Source organism: Drosophila navojoa, chromosome 4 (genome assembly GCF_054131105.1).
Source record: "Drosophila navojoa isolate 15081-1374.11 chromosome 4, UAZ_NAV_1.0, whole genome shotgun sequence".
Taxonomy (NCBI): Eukaryota; Metazoa; Arthropoda; class Insecta; order Diptera; family Drosophilidae; genus Drosophila; species Drosophila navojoa.
This window is the reverse complement of record NC_142892.1, coordinates 10956287-10975063: the sequence shown is the minus strand read 5'-3', so window position 1 is coordinate 10975063 and position 18777 is coordinate 10956287. Positions and strand designations below refer to the sequence as shown.

The 18777-nt window shown below is 48.7% G+C and overlaps 3 protein-coding genes across 3 annotated transcripts; all 3 read left to right on the top strand.

Annotated features, from left to right (window-relative positions):
- Positions 1-12089: 12089 nt before the first annotated feature.
- Positions 12090-13464, top strand: LOC108650169 (uncharacterized). Its single transcript, XM_089259238.1, has 2 exons — positions 12090-13116; positions 13188-13464. Exons 1-2 carry the CDS (start codon positions 12122-12124, stop codon positions 13462-13464), a joined length of 1272 nt encoding a protein of 423 aa, XP_089115364.1. The 5' UTR covers positions 12090-12121.
- A 90-nt stretch (positions 13465-13554) lies between these two features.
- LOC108650167 (uncharacterized) lies at positions 13555-14804 on the top strand. The gene is made up of 2 exons (XM_089259237.1): positions 13555-14529; positions 14628-14804. The coding sequence occupies exons 1-2, from the start codon at positions 13555-13557 to the stop codon at positions 14802-14804; spliced, it is 1152 nt and encodes a 383-aa protein (XP_089115363.1).
- Positions 14805-15372: 568 nt separating this feature from the next.
- Positions 15373-17036, top strand: LOC108650166 (uncharacterized). The gene is made up of 2 exons (XM_089259236.1): positions 15373-16495; positions 16527-17036. The coding sequence occupies exons 1-2, from the start codon at positions 15380-15382 to the stop codon at positions 16755-16757; spliced, it is 1347 nt and encodes a 448-aa protein (XP_089115362.1). The 5' UTR covers positions 15373-15379; the 3' UTR covers positions 16758-17036.
- The last annotated feature ends 1741 nt before the right edge of the window (positions 17037-18777 follow it).

Below are 18777 nucleotides of genomic sequence, written 5' to 3'. Positions count from 1 at the left end.
CCTCGCTTAAATTTTAAGAGCTACCAGAAAAAAAGGTTTTGTGCCAGGTTTTCATTTGGCAAGCGAAATATTCAGCTGAAAATGAAGTTGTTATGTATGTACATATATATATGTGTATGTATGTGTGTGTGTGTGGGTGGGAATAATGTACAAACGTGTTGGACTTATCGAGCAAGATATGCATGCAACAGCAAACAAAGCTCAATTCAGTTGCATTCTCGTTGCAGCTGCAGCTACAGCTACAGCTACAGCTCCAGCTACAGCTCCAGCTGCCATTTGGCTACGTTTCGCACTGCGAGTGGGAGCACAGTCCTCTTCAGGCTGTTTACGTGCTTATCGAGCAATCGATGTGAGAATTATAGCCGTGCTGGCACGGTTAAGCTGCTTAGAATGCACTGCGCACAGGCGGCCAACGTGTCGTATGCGTGCTGTCGTTCCAGAGATCTACGAATACTTTGCAGCACATTAAATTGCCAATATGGCTTTATTGTTCCACAATACAGTTATAAGCTAAGGAGATTGCCGCTGAGCAGTAGGCGGGCCAAGGTCTGACAAGTTGAGCAGCGATTTATGCTGCCACAAGTTATAGGCAGCTGTTGCCCCCAAGGGCGTCGAGTGCGTCCAAAGTCTGTGCGGATAGATGGATAGAAAATGCGTGGCTATGCGGCTGTAACAACTACAGCCAGCGCTGGGCGCACTTGCACAGGCGACCACACAGCCATAAAATGCGGCACTCGATGATGCCTATGGGCAAGTTTTGCACGTTGAACGAGCAAGCGCAGCGAGCAACGTAGCCGTAGCCATAGTCGTAGTCGTAGTCGTAGTCGTTGGCCTGGCCTAAACATCACTTCACAACTGCCAAGCCAGCACATCCGGTTTCCGTTAGTTGGGCACGTCGTTGACGTCGTCGTCGTCGTCTTCGTCGTGGTGGCTGCCTTCCTGACTGACTGCCTGTCAGGCTGATGTTGCTACAGGTAATATCATTTAACTGCGGCGCAAGAACAGCGACTTGCACGAATATCGTATGATGGTAAAATATTATCTCGTTACAATGCTCAAAATATTTTTGCGCCCTTGCCAAGCTCGCCTTTGGCTTATGAGCGGAACTACATGTCGCAGCAGCAAAAACTAAAAACAGACCCACCCACACCCACGCCCACATCAGCACACACACGTGCACATGCTCACACTTGGCATTGGCAACTGTCTGTCGTGCAGGAATTTACTCACCCTCACCCACACACACACACACACACACCCTCACAAGCAAGTATAGATGTTTAAATTTGATTTCAAGTGCTCGCATTTTGATGGCCATCTAAGTGAATGCGTGTTGTGGCTGTTTACGTGTCCTTGTTATGAAAACTACGAGCGCCACGAGCCATCCGTACTCGCATGTGTATTTAAGCGTATAGTTAGCCCAGCTTCAGCTTAAAGCTGTTCACATGGCTACACAGTCGCTGAATTCTGCATTCTGTTATTGTAGATAAGTTTTATTGACTTACGCCTCGAGCCGAAGTTGGTTTACTTTAGGAACTTGTTTAGAAATTTGATTGTGCGTGGGAAATGAAAATAATTTAATAGAAATAACAAAAGTTCATTCCATATACAGCATGGAATTTGGAGTCGTTAGCAGAGGATTTTGGCAAAGTTTGTGTGAGTTTTCATAAATACATTCGAAGTAGTCGAAGAAGTTTTCAATTTAAAATTCAGGAACGTTAAATGAATATTATATCTAATATTAGACCATGCAATCTGCTATGGTAAACAAGCTCTCCCTGGCACCCCTGGTATCCCTGGTATACCTGGTACCCCTGGTACCCCTGCAGGGGGGGGGGGGAAGGGTTATGGGTAGGGGTACCCCTGGTATCCCTGGTATCCTTGGTATCCCTGGTATCCCTGGTATCCCTGGTACCCCTGGTACCCCTGGCACCCCTGGTATCCCTGGTATACCTGGTACCCCTGGTACCCCTGCAGGGGGGGGGGGGTAGGGGTATGGGTAGGGGTACCCCTGGTACCCCTGGCACCCCTGGTACCCCTGGCACCCCTGGTACCCCTGGCACCCCTGGTATCCCTGGTATCCCTGGTATCCCTGGTACCCCTGGTACCCCTGGCACCCCTGGTACCCCTGGCACCCCTGGTACCCCTGGCACCCCTGGTATCCCTGGTATCCCTGGTATCCCTGGTACCCCTGGTACCCCTGGCACCCTTGGTATCCCTGGTATCCCTGGTATCCCTGGTATCCCTGGTATCCCTGGTACCCCTGGTACCCCTGGTACCCCTGCAGGGGGGGGGGGGGGGGGTAGGGGTATGGGTAGGGGTACCCCTGGTACCCCTGGCACCCCTGGTACCCCTGGCACCCCTGGTATCCCTGGTATCCCTGGTATCCCTGGTACCCTTGGTACCCCTGGCACCCCTGGTACCCCTGGCACCCCTGGTATCCCTGGTATCCCTGGTATCCCTGGTACCCCTGGTACCCCTGGCACCCTTGGTACCCCTGGTACCCCTGCAGGGGGGGGGGGGGGGGGGGGGGTGGGGGTAGGGGTATAAGTAGGGGTACCCCTGGTACCCCTGGCACCCCTGGTATCCCTGGTTTCCCTGGTATCCCTGGTACCCCTGGTACCCCTGCAGGGGGGGGGGGGGGGTAGGGGTATGGGTAGGGGTACCCCTGGTACCCCTGGCACCCCTGGTATCCCTGGTATCCCTGGTATCCCTGGTATCCCTGGTACCCCTGGTACCCCTGGCACCCCTGGTACCCCTGGTACCCCTGCAGGGGGGGGGGGGGTAGGGGTATGGGTAGGGGTACCCCTGGTACCCCTGGCACCCCTGGTACCCCTGGCACCCCTGGTATCCCTGGTATCCCTGGTATCCCTGGTACCCCTGGTACCCCTGGCACCCCTGGTACCCCTGGTACCCCTGCAGGGGGGGGGGGGGGTAGGGGTATGGGTAGGGGTACCCCTGGTACCCCTGGTACCCCTGGCACCCCTGGTATCCCTGGTATCCCTGGTATCCCTGGTATCCCTGGTACCCCTGGTACCCCTGGCACCCCTGGTACCCCTGGTACCCCTGCAGGGGGGGGGGGGTAGGGGTATGGGTACCCCTGGTATCCCTGGTATCCCTGGTATACCTGGTACCCCTGGTACCAGGCTATAAACAAGCTCTTAAGCTTATTTGCTTATCTATATATATCTGTGAGCAATCTATAATCTATTAATATGGAAAACATATTTATATTTTGTAATTCTTATAAAGAGATTCGAAGTAGAATTTGTTGTTGATTTCATATGCATGCTAAATCCAATAAATAATAATAGGAATAACTCTTCACTCTTCTGCCTGATATGTTTATCGATTCGCACTTGAAAGTCAATTAAAGAGTCGGACATCAGCTCTTCAGATTTCATCTGCCATCCCCTCTGTCTGCCAGCTTATAAATAGCTATCTGAACACAATGATTAAAGTATATATTATATATGCATTTCTATCTAAAGTAGACATAATTCAAATCGGCAATTTGTATGTGAACATTTCTCATTCATGCATTTATGCACATCTCTTATTCGTTTCATAAACTTCATTTCAAGTTCTTCAGCTTCACTCATAGACTGAAGAGCCCCCAGCTTCGCGCAGCTAACAGAATGTGGGCAGGCAAAGTGAGTTGCAGGCGTTGCTCGTGTTGCACATTTGTTGTAATTTGTTCTGTTTTTTGTACATTTTCTTGCGCTATTTTTCCAGCCACTTGTGGCACTTAAGGGTAGACTGCTTTTGATTTCTCATGCGTGCGAAGTTTACACAGGCGTTGGCCAAAATAATTTTCACACACACACACACACATACACACAATTGCAGGCTTGTTCGTCCCTTCACAATTACGTTACGCATGAATTTGATAGCAAATGAGAACGCATTGCGCTTCACGCTTGACTCTGCTTGGCACTCACTTAATTATTGCATAAGAAAATGAAACGAGGCCACCAAGGCGCTGCTTGGGGCGACATGCGACCATCCCTCCAGCTCCCCATGCACACACCCACACCCACGCACACACGTGCAGCTGACGGGCGAGCAATGCAACTTACAAGTGCAACTGCAACTGGGACAACAAACTTTGCAGTATGGCTATGTGCTTGACATGCATGCTTACCCGCAACGCAGCGCCGCTGCAAGCCAAGTTGCAAGTTCCCAGTCGCCCATTGACTGCAGCTCAGGTTGTGCGGGGCGCGGACTGTGGGGCAGGCGAGGCGCATCGAGAGAAGGTTGCGGCGCCTGAAAGTCTTTAACTATAACAGCCACCATTTGTATGCCCCGCAGCTGAGCGAGCTTGAGGCAGGGTTGGCTTTAAATGAAGTTGCTTGTGCATAGAGTTCAATTAACGGAAGTAGGCTTAACATTAGCGAGACCATAATATACCCTATAATGTCGTACTATTACTCTAATATATCATACTGTTCCATATTATGATATGTAGTATTAATGCTTAGCAAACAGTTTACAGGGTATCTTCTGATAAGTATTCTTCAATACCTACCAATAAATGTAAATGTTCTTCTACTCTTACACATATATTTTAATATAACATGAACCACCCTTTAATATTATACTATTCATAGCAACATAGAGTATCTTATCTTACTACTACTCTACTACTGGGTATCTTCAGCAAGTAAACAATAAAGTTTATTTCATGGCCGTTCGTTTATATCGATTTAAGTTCATAATTAAATTTTTATTGACAATTTGTTGAATTTTCAATTGCGTTGGCAGCTGCGATTAATTAGTAGCCAAAAACCTGAATTATCCATTATCCGTTATCCTTTTTGGGTCGATTTAATTGCTGCTTGAATAATTTGCGAGCTAATTAGGTTCGATTCGAGCTGCTTTGGGTATCGCCACTGGGCCAGCTGTTACCTGTGCTCTCCACATCCGGCGACAACTTTTGCACTTCCGTTCGCCATTTCACACAGACACCGACACCCACACACACACAGGTGCTCAGGTAAAGAGTGAATGGGCTTCTGTTAGCTGGAGGGGCCACTCAATTAAGTCGGGCTGCTGCAATTTATATAAGCCTGCCGATATCGCTGTTATCGGCCAGTTACACGCTATATAATAGCCCGGGCAGCGTCGACGCCATTTTTCATTTAATTTACCGCACATTTTATCTCGGCTCTATGGCGCCTTTTTATCGTTGGCACTGCGGCGTTAGGGTTGGGCCTAGCTGGATTGCTTATTTTGTTATCATTATCCTGTTATCCTTGTGCCTGCCAGCGGCACCTAATTAAATTATCCCGCAATTGCCTGCTAAGTGCACCTGCACCGGCTTCTGTCCGAATGTTGTGGGCATTAAAGGACTCGCCCAGCCTCGCCCAGCCTCGACGCCTGGCATATTTATTTATCGAGCGTCCCTTTTTGTCGGCGTTGGTCACTTCCTGGCCTTTGTCCTTTCCCTTTTGCGCCTAATTATTATCTGCCCTGCGCACTGAATTTTTGAGCACACAAAACTTTTCAGCAACGCCCGGGAAAAAGTCAATAAGCTTGAAGGACCTTAATTATTTTCCCACTCAGTATTGGTGTGCGAGTGTGTATTTGACTGTGTAGGCGTACGTCTCTGTTCATTTCTTGGACCGAAGCCGCCAAAGTTTTTGTGTGGACAACAAAGTTACAGCTGCACAATCGCCGTTGACCCATTTGGCAGCGGCTCAAAGCGAATAACTTTAACAACATTCGAAGTATGGCAAAGGGAAAATGTTTTTCTTGGGCCCGTTTAATGGGAAACTGATTTTGTCATTGACAAGTTGTTGGCTGCATCCTGCACTCAGTGCGCCCAAGGACAACATCAAAGGCTTTGCATAACAAATGTTTTGTTTTCATTTCGGCTGGCAAAGCTGCCTCCAAGCCGGACTTGCAACCGCTCGTACTATTGTTCTATCTAGATCCTGTTTGGCCTCCCACCTCACACAGCCCCAGCCACAGCCACGCCCCAGCCCAGCCCCAGCCCAGCCCTTTCCCAGCCAAAGCTGTTCACAGCATATCCTGTTTGCTTAAAAGCTTCCGTTTGCCATTTGCCTTCGTGTGTGTGTGTGTGTGTGTGTGTGGGACTGTGGGGAATGTGAATGTGAATCAGTATGCGAGTGCCAGAGTGAGTGTGAGCGAGTAGTCGTCGCCAAGACCTTGCACCCAAATGCGCAATTATGACAACCATGAGGTATGCGCTTAGCATGTGTGTGTGTGTGTGTGTGTGTGTGTGAGGGTTTTCGGAAATTCTTGCTGCTGACAATGATTGAAGCTGTAAGCTGTCATTGTAATAAATCAATAAATGCAACTTGAGCCAAATTGCCCAGCATACAAAATGGCAAACAACAACAACAGCAACAACAACAACAACAACAACAGGCGAAAGTTGTTCTCCGCCTTTCCTAGCTCATGTGGCTTGGCCAAGTTTATTTGCAAAAATAATGCACATCATTGTTAATCAAAGCGAAAGCGAGATAGAGTGAAAAGAACAGAAAGAGAGATTGAAAAACAGAGACACAGAGAGAGTGTGTGTGAGAGAGAGAGAGAGAGTTGGTTTCATGGCATCGTGGAAAATTCCATGTGGCTTGTCTGCTGCCAAGCTGCTTGCAGCTCTCTGGCTGTGTTTATTGTTACGTGGCAGAGCTTCTGTCACAGCGCCGGCCATGTGCATAGAAACAGTTCCCCATGGACAGTTGTTTATGGCGGCGCTCTATGCCAAACGCCTTTCAAGGCAAACACTGTTTATGCTCGGGAATTTCTCTGCACGGCCACACTCAACTGCACGGCACTGTCTGCTTGTATGGCCAAACAATGGATGTATACAAACAACAGCAACAACAACGACAACAAACACACACACACACACACACATAGAGTCGGCGACAACAATGGTGCACAAAATTGCCGCTGTCATCAGTGAGGAAATTTGCATTTTGCACAAATTGCAATACGTAAAACTCTTCGCACTTTGCGCTCAGCCCGGCACACATACTCCGGCCGGGCTGCCCTGCCATTGTGTTGACAACTGAATGTTGTGGAGTGTTAAATACTAAATGCTTTTGCTTTTTGGCAAATTTTGTCAAATTACAAGCAGTGAAGCCAAGCTGGGACGAGCCAGGCCCACGCCACGCCCACAACTAGAGCTGCATATTCCAATTATGCTCAGAGTTTACGCCGGGCGTGACTTATCAGTGAGTGGGCGTGCCATGCATCCCCTAATGCAGCTAATCGACATAATTTTCCAGTCAACTGCACAAGTTGCAGGCAAATAGTTTCGACTGAATCCAGAGATGAAAGCTCAAGCTAGCAAAAAGTTTAACCCATGCCCAATGAACTGAACTGTGTAGTTCGCTTTTTCTGCTGCTTCTTCTTCTTCTTCTGCTTGTATTTAGCTCGGGCATAATTGAATTGATTGTGCCTAGTCGAAGGGGGTGGGGCGCTGGTTTAATTCAATCATTTACAGCTGAGCGCGGAAGGCGTTCATTAGTCGTGTTAATCATACGCCATGCTGCACGGCTATAGCCTATGGGACAGCAGCTAATTAGGTTGGCAGCCTCTCATAACTCAGCCATAAAGAGATTTAATAGATTTCTATCTGCCTATTATAGCTCTTGGCATCAGCTGTGTGTGGGTGAGTGTGTGTGGGAAGGAGGGAGAGAGAGTGAGAGAGGGTCGAGTTTGTGGTTGATTTAGTTGAATTTTCAACAGCTCTGCTTTATATTTATTTTATATTATACACATTTTTATTATATTTAATTACAGAATATTTTATTTAGTTTTTATGCACACATATATAAGTATTATATAGTAAATCTTTCTTTAAAATGACCTCAATTGCACCACTAGCTTAGATCTTTGTCGTCCAGTTGATGCCAGGCAGCTTAAAGCTGCTCAAATTTCTTTGCTCCGGAGCAACATCGGATGCCCAGCTCATACTCAAGCTCATGCAATGCTCTTTAAAGCGCATTAGAATTAGGGGCAGCTTCATCTGGCTGGCAGAGCATCATCCGCCTGCTGAGCAGCTGATCTGCTCGATGGCCAGTGCAGAGCTGTAAAGGATTGGAATGAATTAAAAGTTTTGTTAATGGCAGCAATAATCCTTGGGCTTACCATTAGATCTGCCACATCCCGAAATTGTTTGCTGCGGCATCTGTGATGCTTTGGTGCAGCTGTGGCAACAAAAGTTGTGGCTCAGCAGCCACAGCACCACAGCGCCACAGGCTCTGCTCGCATTTTGTGCGCTCTCTGCGAAAATCTCGCCCAGCCAGCAGCAGCAGCAGCCTCAGAATAATGATCTGGCTTAAGAGCTTTGTCCCGTATGTGAGCTGCTGCAGTTGCCAGGGAGCAATAAGGACGCCCTGCTGCAGCTGCAACTGCTGCTCGACAGACGCGTGCAACTTGTGCGGCATCAGCAGCTGGAGCGATAGCAAATAAACGCCAAAGTAATGTGTCATGTGTCGCTGTATCTTGCGGAGCACCCTGTGCAACATCTTGACGCGTTGCCGCTTGCTCAAGGCAGCGGCGAGCATTCGATTTATGGCCACATAACTGCAGTTTAGCCAAATGAAGCAATTGAAGTGCAGCAGCAGCTGCAGATAAGAGCTGAGCGTAGAGAGAAAGCCACACAAGGCAGCCACTGGTAGCCAAAGAGCTGCCCGTGCACTGTCCACGCTCACTGCACCACAGCCAGCAAAGATAAAGGCGGCAGGGCGTGGCCAGTGAAAGTATCCATCAATTTGGCAATCAGCGCCGGCTAAGTAAACCACGGAAATCCACGCGAATTGATTGAGCACAAACAGCCAGTGTTGATAAGTGTTTGCGGGGCCAGTTCGAATCTTTTCGCGACCTCATTGTAATAGACGTTGTCCAGGACAAACAGTAGCCCCAAAGGTGCTCCACAGCACCAACAGTACGAAACAGTCGAGCAGTCGAAATGGTGCAACACAATAACCAGCTAACCGGAAACTTGAATACACTTACCTATAAAATTAAAAGTTCACTCAAGGTACAAGCAACAAAGGAAATCAGCTCAAAGCCAGAGATTGACAAAAGGCTGAGATAAGAAAGAGCAGAGATGAATCGAGAGGGGAATTGAAATATTCTCAGTTGCTTCTATTACTTTAAACGAAAAAGATCACGCTAAGAATTCACTCAAAGCAGAGCAACAGAGGAAATCATAGTAAAGCAGCTCAAAGCCAAAGGCAGACAAAGGACACAGATAAGAAAGAGCAGAGCTGCAGTGAAAGGGGAAAGGAGAGCAGGCCAGGAGCATTCAAGTGGATAGAAAAGTGCTGGAAGAGCAAGTGGAAGAGACACCGCCGCTGCCCCGTCGTAATTACACGTGCCAACCACTCTGACATGGCTCGAGTACCCTTTGCGACTGGTTAGGGTACACAAAAAACAATAACAATTTAGTGGGGCGCTTGGTCGCTTGGTCGCTAATGCGATGACGGACTGTGTAAATGCTTTTAGCGCGAAAGCGCACGAAAAAGCATTTGTGAAGTGCGAGTAATTGATGGCTGCACACATTGGGCAGGCAACCACTTCAATTAGCGCCATTCGAGCAGGCGCAATATGCACCACCGGCCACCAGCCACGAGCCACCAGCCACCAAAATCGATATGTGCTTGTCGAAAACTAAGCTTAAATATTTAAAAGAAAAAAATTCCAATGCTTCTAATGGCAGTAAAAATTATTGTTAGCACATTCCAGCCATGCCTCCGCCCTCCACTCCTGCTTGCTGCGTGGCACCGCTGTCAGACCCACTTCAGATTTGCGTCGCCAATCGCCCACGCGGCAAACTAATTTATTTCCAAACTGGGAACTACGCGCTGCCAGCCCAAAGTTAGTCCGCTCGCCCTGCTCCTGGCTGAACGATTAATTTGTTCAGGTCCAACTCTCAATCGGTGCCCGCGCCAGCTCCCACATCGGCAGCCATTAGAGGATTTGCATGCCCGGGCACGTGAGTATTTTGGCATGTTCATTGGTTCATCGCAGCATAACCCAAAACTGTCAACCTTAAGCGGCTCACTCGTTTTCACATCTTCGTTGGCCCACGCTCCATTCTCTGCCGCCTGCCTATTTGCCTCCTCTCTATTTTTTCTCGGCGTTTGCTTTGTCATTTCAACTTGGCATTCATGTCGCAGCACTCGGTGCGCCTTTATGTGGCATTTTAAAATCCTGTGCATGTCGCCGGCAAAGGGACAGAGCAGACCAGGCGCCGCTGGAATTCAATAAGAAGCCCCGGGCGCACACCCAACACTAGCCAGGGGACGGACCCAAACTCCTGCAGCAACGAGCATGTTTGACAAACAATCATTAGAGCCATCAGTGTGAACAGCAGCGGCAGCAGGAGAAGCAGCAGGAGAAGCAGCAGTTGCAAAGCCAGTCACTGGAGCTGTGTACGTACCCAAAAGGCTGTGCATATCAGCATTGCCATCAGCCATGTCGTTAGCAGCTCGAGCAGCAGTCTCTATCCCAGATGCCCAGGCAGGAAAACTGAGTCGAGTGAGGCGGCTGCCGTCTTAGCTGCGGCTGCAGCTATATTTTTCTGGGTAGGCATGTCGTTTAAGACGCTTCAAGGATTATAATAAGCGAGCACATTTTAATATGTTCCACAGGTACTTTAATTATCTTGCATAATCAAGTTAGCTCTTTGTTATAGTCCTATTGCATATCAGTAGACAAACTGAGCTAAAACTGTTGTATTTTTAATGAAATAAAATTTGTAAAAAATATAAGCCTAAGGTAGGATAATAGGAGAGACTGTTTAGACACTTTAGAGTACTTGAAAAAATAAATAATAATAATAATAATAATAATTTATCTATTTATCTATCTAAAATGATGATACATATTATTAAGAGTTTAAAAATATATAGAAAGTATTTATAATTAAAGTTTTAAGAATTTACAAAATGTAAACTATTCATACCATATACATATATACAAAATATATACATTAATATATCAAATGCCTGTCTTAAAAGTTCATTAATATGATGTCTCTATGAACAGTATTTTGATATGAACATTTTCGCTCGACCCGGGGCAGCTGCCGCCATTCGCATTGGCTGAAAAACATTTGCAACTCCAACTAAATTTTTAATAGATATATGTATATTTTGTTTTTTCGCACCACCTCCAAAGTGGATGGATGCAAAAACATGCATAAATCATCAAAAGCAGCGCTGACAACTAATGAAAACATGCACAAATTTATAGCAGCCGAAATCGACTAAAAGAAAGCTTTGGATGAGCTCTTTCTTTACCATTTTTTTTTTTTTAGCGCTGCCTGCCATCGGACAATTTAAATTGAAAAAGAAATTTAAAGGGGCCGAAAATGGAAAAAAATAAATTCATTTGCTTTATGCGCGGCACGCAGCAAAAAGCGGCAATAAAAACTGTCGAGGCGGCCCACCGGATATGCAGCCCAATTTTTGTGCGGAAGTTTATTTGTGGCGACACTATCGCAGCCCCTGCCTGCGCCCCGCCTCCCATTTCAGGTCAGCGTTTTTGTTTTTGCTCCTGCTCCTGCTCCTGCTCCTCCTCTTTGTGCTCTGTTGCTGCAGGTGCAGGAGGAGGCTGTGGAATGTGACACGATGCGACGATGGCAATGTGGCTGCGGCCATGTATAAAATTTTCACAATTGCAATTTGTAATAAAAACATGCAGTTTTTTGTCATTGTTATGGGCGGCTTTTATCGCACACTTACACAGCGATACGATGCGTGTTCCATACGGCTGCTTACATGCCTCTTAAATCATCGCTGCCGCCGGGCCCGCCGGGTCCTTAAACGGCGCCAAAGATAAATATGAATTAAAAAGCGGCCCGATGAAGTTGGCCGCTTTTATAGTGGGCTCTCATATTCCATTTGGGCTTTATGCTATTTTGAGTGCTCTCCTCGATTTCATGACCCCATATCAGAGTGTAAAATAAACAGAGCATGAAATATTGCTTGTCGTTGTGGTTCGAGGACTCGCTCACAGAATAAATGTCGCACTTATCATTCACTGTAAAAGCTAATTAACATGCAGCGGCAACAAATTTGCCTTCTGCTCCAGCGAGGGCTCGGCTCGCGCTCAGTGTGGCCAGCAGCTGGCAGCGATGCGAACGCATGCGACGGTCAAAGGCTTCTGCCTGTGCCACATACTCTGCGTGTGGCGAGTCATCGGCCGGCTGGGCATCTATCTGGGCTTCTACAATCTGACCTTGACGAAGGAGGCGCGGTTCGTGCGGGGCGAGCTGTTCTACGTGCAGATGATGACCCTGATGTACATGATCAGCTCGCTGGGCTATCTGTGGCTCAGCCAGGGCTGGGTGTACGACGGGCTGCTGTTCCTGGTCTTCGTGCCGCTCTACGTCTACTTTGTGGTGCTGCGCCAGCATCTCGTCTCGCTCCTGAACGCCTGCAGCCAAACGCACGGCACACTGCACCGCGTCCTGGGCACCTGGATGTGCGTACCGCTCTGGCGCGAGTGCGGCCTCACCCTGATGCTGTCCGCCGAGGTGCTGGGGCTGTTCGTCTGGCAGTTCCACGTGTACTACAACTACCAGGCCTGCTTCATAGCGGGCACCTCGCTCATCTACTACATGCACCTGCTCTTCCTGGGCAACTATCTCATCTGGCTGGCCAGCATCTACCGGGCGCTGAACACATTTCTGCAGCAGCACATGCGCAGCTCCCGCCTGGGCATCCTGCGCACCGTGCTGCGCGAGCAGGTGAGTCTCTGGTATCTGCATTGGCGCATTATGCGCTACCTGACGCTGCATCTGCTCAGTTTCGTGGGCTTGATTGCGTACCGCTTTGGCAAGCTGCTGCCCGACTGGCGATCCGCCGACACGCTGAGCATGGATCGCATATTGGCCTCCCATCTGTTGCTGTTGCTGCTCACATTTCTGACGCTGATGCTCTGCTCGTACGACGTGCAGCTCCAGCACTGGAAGTTCAACGACAACTATCTGCGCATGGAAGATCGCCTGGAGTACTTCCGGCTGCGCTCCTGGTGCCTGCTGCGCAACCAGACGCTGCCCATGCCCTTCGGCCTGCCCATACAGCGCATCTGCATCAAGCCGCAGCACAAGCGGGACATCATCAGCATGCTGGTCAGTTGCTGCCCAGATCTCTGTGCCTTAACCTGTGGCTTAATCTCATTCTCTCCCAGTTTTTCAGCGACTTGCCGGTGACTCAGCTGCGTCGCTGCGCCCCTCTGGCAATGGCCATCGTGGGCGTCGGAACCCAACATCTACAATTGACGCTGCCCATTCTGCTGCGCACCTTCGTCCGAGTGGGTTGCCAGTTCCTGTTCTGCCTCTGCCTCTATTCCTGCCAGCACACGGAAATGCAAATTAACCTCTACGACAGCTATACGAAGGGCAATTTCGACATAAATGTGACCAACACAATTAGCCAGATCTATCGCAGCTATCAGCTTGATGAGATCGAGTGACAATGTGACAATGTGTAGCCATCAATCAAGTGAAGCCATAAATAAATGAATGAATGCTTTCAATTAGCTTCGCCTCAGTTCTCTAACGGCATGTGGCGGTTCAACTTGCTCTATGGCCTGCTTAGGCTGCAGTGTGTGGCTCTCGATGGTGTTGGGCTCTTGAAGCTAAGGTTCGATAGGGCTCATCAGCGCTATCGCCGGAGACGTGGCTTCTGGACCTCGTTCCTAACACATTTGCCGTGCTTCCTGCTGATCTTCATTAACTTTGTGCAGTTCAGCTGGCGCTTCGGCGAGAAGGACACGGACGAGGCTGCGTCCAATGCACGCGTCGAGCTGAAGGCCATGGGCTTCTTTAGCCAGTTCACCCAGAACCTGGCCTATGTCTGGATACTAATCGTGTATTTGCATTGGCGAGTGCACCTCTGGCGCATGATAAATCAAGCCCAACTAGCCTATAGGCACCTGAAGCAACTGCTGCGAGAGCGCTTCCTGCTGGAGTGCTCCTGGCTGCTCCTGCTGCTGGGCGTTTGCCAGCTATTCCTGCTCCTGCTGATCAGCTTGAAGTTGGTCCTGCTGGAGTTGCTGCACTATGGCAACTATGTGATGGGCGCACTCCATTTGCTCCTCATGCTGCTGCTCTCCCTGCAGCTCTTTCGCCAGCTATTGCACACAGGCATGCTGCAGTCGCTGAACCAGCTGCTCAAACAGCTGCAGCTGCCCAATGAGCTCAAGCTGCTGCGCCAAGTGCTGCACGTTTATCCTCTGCTGCAGCGCATACAACACTTGGCTGCCTTCTACTTCAGCTTGGTATTCTGCTGGCTCCTCCTCGAGCTTGCTCTCAAGTGTGGTGCCTATGTGAACGAGCTCAGCTCCGGGAAGAACACGCTGCTCCAGCCCCACGAGAATCGACTGAGCATGTCCTTTGCAGCCTTGGATATGGCCTGGCCATTTAGCATGCTGCTGCTGCTGCTCTGCGCTGCAAAGCTGCAGCAGCGAGAGCAGCTGGCACTGATCAACAACATCTGGAGCATTAAGTTGCCCAGCAGCAAGCAGGGAGCGCTGCCAGCAAGTGCCAGGCAAAGGAAGGACATCCTCAGCTTCTTGGTGCAGAGCTATATTGATATATTATCAAATCAATCTATACAAATGCAACTTCCTTGCAGCTCCGCACACGCCTGCCCTTGGTCGACTATCGTCCGCATTCCATTAGCTTTCTGGCCTGCAGATCAAAGACGAACGCCGCTGTGATTACCTTCGCTGGCATTGCAGCCGGCTGCAAAATGCTGCTGCAAGTGGTGCTCTGCACCACCATCGTGGACTATCTGCAGCGAATGCACTAGCACTTAAGTTGGGCTACAATAATCCGAAAAAGATATGCAATAATCGAATTGGAAAAGTTTTAATTTCTTTTATTTCTTTATATTAAATATTATAATATAAGTATCTATTCTGCATACTATATTAAAAAGGGTATAGGCTTACGACTGAACCTTTTTCAGTCAGATATCATGCTGCAGTTTTATATAAAAAAGAGAATAAATCTCATGATCAAATAATTTCCTTAAATAATAGAGCGAACTGCAAGCTGCCCGGCTCTTCTCGACTCCTGCTTCTACTCTGCCTTTCTGTGTCTCCCTCTCTCTCCTGCTCTCTCCCTCTCTCTCTCTCTCTCTCTCTCTCTCTCTCTCTCTCTCTCTCTCTCTCTCTCTCTCTCTCTCTCTGCATCCATTGCTAATCGATTTCCATAACTGCCATACGAAAAGCCATTTCGATATTAATGTTGTGCAGACAATTAGCCAAGTCCATTGCTGGCATTCCTTGATGGCTTGATGGCTTTGAGTGAGCCATCAATCAGCTGAGCGCAATAATTGAATTTAGCTTCCGTTATGTAGTCTCGCTTCAGTTTGGCAACAGCATGTGGCGCTTCAACTTGCTTTTTATACTGCTGAAGGTGCAGTGTCTGATCCTCGATGTCGTTGGGCTGCTGAAGTTGAGGTTCGACAGAGCTCATCAGCGCTATCGCCTGAGACGCGGCTGCTGCTCCTCTTTTCTCATGCCCTTTCCGTGCTTACTGCTGATTCTCCTCAACATTATACAGTTCCTCTTGCGCTGCAAGACGGAACACATGAATGCGACCTACAACGAAGTCGCGCCCGGTACACGGCCGGACCTGGACGTGGTGGATTTCTTCATGCTCCTCGCACGAAATATCATCTATGTGTGGATGCTGATTATGTGCTTGACCGGCAGGCTGCAGCTCTGGTATATGGTAGATCAAGCCCAATTGGTCTACAGGCATCTGGAGTCTGTGCTGCGCGAGCGTCTCCAGCTCAAGTGCTCCTGGCTGCTTCTATTTCTGGGCATTTTCCAGCTCCTGCTGCTGCTCTGGCTGAGCTTCAGCCTGCTTTTCCTCAACTTCCCACTGACAATGGGCGAAAATCTCATCCACTATGGAATGGGCGCCATGGATCTGCTGCTGGTGCTCCTGCTGACCGTAAACATCTATCAGCTGCTGCTGCACACGGCGGTGCTGCAGTCGCTGAATCAGCTGCTCCGGCAGCTGCAGCTGCAGCAGCCCAATGAGCTCAACCTGCTGCGGCAAGTGCTCCAGGTGTGTCCTCTGCTCAAGCGCATACAGCACTTGGCCGCCTTCTACTTTCGATTAGCTTTCTGTTGGCTCTTCTGCCAGCTTTGCCTCAAGTGCGGTGCTTATGTGAGTGAGTTCAGCTACGAGGAGGACGTGATTCTGTCACGCCACAAGTCCATCGACCATCTGGAGGAGGAAGCGGAGTGGCTGGGTCAAGAAAGCCCACCACAAACGCGGGATCACGCACTGATCTTCGCAGCATTCGAGCTCGCTGGGACACTCACCATGATGCTGCCGCTGCTCTTCACTGCGAAGCTGCAGCAGCGAGAGCAGAAGAAGCTTATGAACAACATCTGGAAGATTGAGCTGCCCAGCAGCAAGCAGCAGGTGGCTCCGAGGTCATTCAGTGAGCGCAGGGACTGCAAGGACATCATCGGTTTCCTAGTGAGCATAGTTGTTGATAACAATATTATTTATTCTCTATGCCCACTCATCTCCCTTGCAGCTCAGCACACGCCTGCCTTTCGTCGATTATCGCCCGCATTCCGTCAGCATTCTGGCCTGGAAGCCAAGGCCCAACGCCGCTGTGATTACATTCGCTGGCATCGCAAGCGGCTGCAAAATGCTGCTGCAGGTGGTGCTCTGCACCACCGTCGTCGACTATCTGCAGCAAGTGGAGCTGGATCGCCTGCAGAGCCGCAGCTAGGTCAAAGGGTCAACCCGTCCAGCATTCAGTGGGGCCACAATAAACTGTGCAAATTGAACAATAATTAAATTAGCATATCAATTATTCAAATGACAGCCGCAAAAAGAGCTGCATGCTGTGTCTTCGGCCTGTGCGCAGCACAATTACATAATGAACAGCAGCTTCATTTTAACGACCTGACCCGAGGGCCAGCCCTGATGGCCAGCAAAAAAACTCTCTCCACATAAATTTACAAGAAAGGTATACAACAACTACAACAACTACAGCAACAACCAACAAAAAAAAGGACGAAGGCTTTCAACTTGAAACTTTTGCCATTATAAAGATAAAGTGAAAGAAGAAACAAGTTGTTGTTGTTGTTGTCGCTTTGTTGTTGCCTGAAATTTACCTTTTTTTTGCCTTTGCCCTTGTTGTTGTTGTTGCTGTTGATGCTGCTTACTTGCTGTCTGGTAATTTATGCACAAACCTGATTGAATTTGCTCTCGCAGTCGCAACGCAAGATTTCAGCACATTGCAGGGCGGGCAGTGCGAATCAAATGAAATTCAATAAATTAACATAAATCTGAGGCATTCGCTGGCGCATTTTACTTATATGCAAATATCGGCTGCACATCACATGAAAAAAGAGAAGAAAAATAAATATAAATAAAGCGCACTTCAAGCGGAAGTCGATCGATTTCAATAAACTTCATGCCACGAACTGGCAACAGACGAGCGAATGCAACATCTGCCGCAGCCGGCGCATCTACCGCAGGCCGGAAATTCAATCAAGAAGGCAAAGAGTCAAAAGTGAGTGTCTGATTCGTTTCACGCCGCACAAGGTATACGCTGCATGAAGTCGTGTGTGTAGGAGGAGCAAGTAAATAAGTATAAATCATAACAGTTATCAGAGCAATTCAATAGTTACTATAATAAGCTGAGTCAGCCATTGGCTTATGCATAGACTTTGTTTGACTTTCGTTTCGGCTCGAGCTTAGGAATTGCATTTATCGCGTGTCGCTGGCCATTTGCAGCTGTTAATCTTTTAAAGGGCTAGCCAAATGGCTTTAAGGCGCACCTTCAGCCATGTTGTCGCCATTTTGTCGGCCATTTTGTCGCGCTGTGCAGACGCCATGCAGTGGCCATGGCTGCCGTTGCCTCTTGAATGCCTGCCAAATGGCCGCCGCCGCCGCCGCCGCCGCCATCGAGTGCAGAGCGCGAAGGGCTTAAATTTTCTTCTTCTCTCATTTCCATTTTTTTTTCTGGGGTCAAATATTTGCTGGGGCGTATCGAATTGCGAGTTACGTTGACTCGTTTTACACGTGTCGCTCGCGTTGCTTGGTTGCTATTGATTGTGCTTAGTTTGTGCTTGAGTTTGCCTTGATGGGCGTGGCAGCTGTCAATTTGCGCTCGTATGCATAATTAATTTGCCATGTACTTGTTTACCAACATGTTGGAGCCGGGCACTGACAGCTGATGGCTGTCGGAATGCGTCGTGTTCGCGGTCTAATGAAATTTTAATTAGCCCAAGACAAGCGATAAAACAGTGGCCGCCAAAAGTGAGTACATCCAGCCGAGTGCCGTGTGCAGCCGCGGCGGCAAATCAATGAACGAGATCATCGCATGAGGGTCGAGATGGCAATTACATGCATCAAAGATTCATATCGCTAAGCGCCGCGGGGCGCCGTTCGCCATCTTTTATAATGCCATAATAATGACTTTATCTTTGAAGCAGGCAATAAATCTTGCAGACTCAACGGAGCACAGATAAAGTGGGCTGACGCAACGGACCTAAATGAAATATTACACATACGCAGCGTGGCACACAGCGGGCCTCGGCTATAGTGCGTGCGTGTGTGTGTGGGTTTGGGTTACTCTCTCATAAAAGTTAATTAATATGCCATGGTAAGCTGCTAAATACAGCGCAAAATATGCCAACAACTTGACGTCCATCTATCGTTATCCCCCCCTACCGCCCCCTGAAACGGTCAAACGTGACGTATGCGTAATGCGCATTGATATTCCACTGATTTGGAGCATC

What these genes read in the sequence shown, in the direction of transcription:
- LOC108650169 (XM_089259238.1), top strand. Translation starts at nt 12,122, where the DNA reads ATGCGAACGCATGCGACGGTCAAAGGCTTCTGCCTGTGCCACATACTC. An exon ending in AAGCGGGACATCATCAGCAT is followed by an intron (nt 13,117 to 13,187) that starts GCTGGTCAGTTG and finishes CCAGTTTTTCAG; the next exon opens with CGACTTGCCGGTGACTCAGC.
- LOC108650167 (XM_089259237.1), top strand. Translation starts at nt 13,555, where the DNA reads ATGTGGCGGTTCAACTTGCTCTATGGCCTGCTTAGGCTGCAGTGTGTG. An exon ending in GCAAGCAGGGAGCGCTGCCA is followed by an intron (nt 14,530 to 14,627) that starts GCAAGTGCCAGG and finishes ACTTCCTTGCAG; the next exon opens with CTCCGCACACGCCTGCCCTT.
- LOC108650166 (XM_089259236.1), top strand. Translation starts at nt 15,380, where the DNA reads ATGTGGCGCTTCAACTTGCTTTTTATACTGCTGAAGGTGCAGTGTCTG. An exon ending in AGGACATCATCGGTTTCCTA is followed by an intron (nt 16,496 to 16,526) that starts GTGAGCATAGTT and finishes ACAATATTATTT; the next exon opens with ATTCTCTATGCCCACTCATC.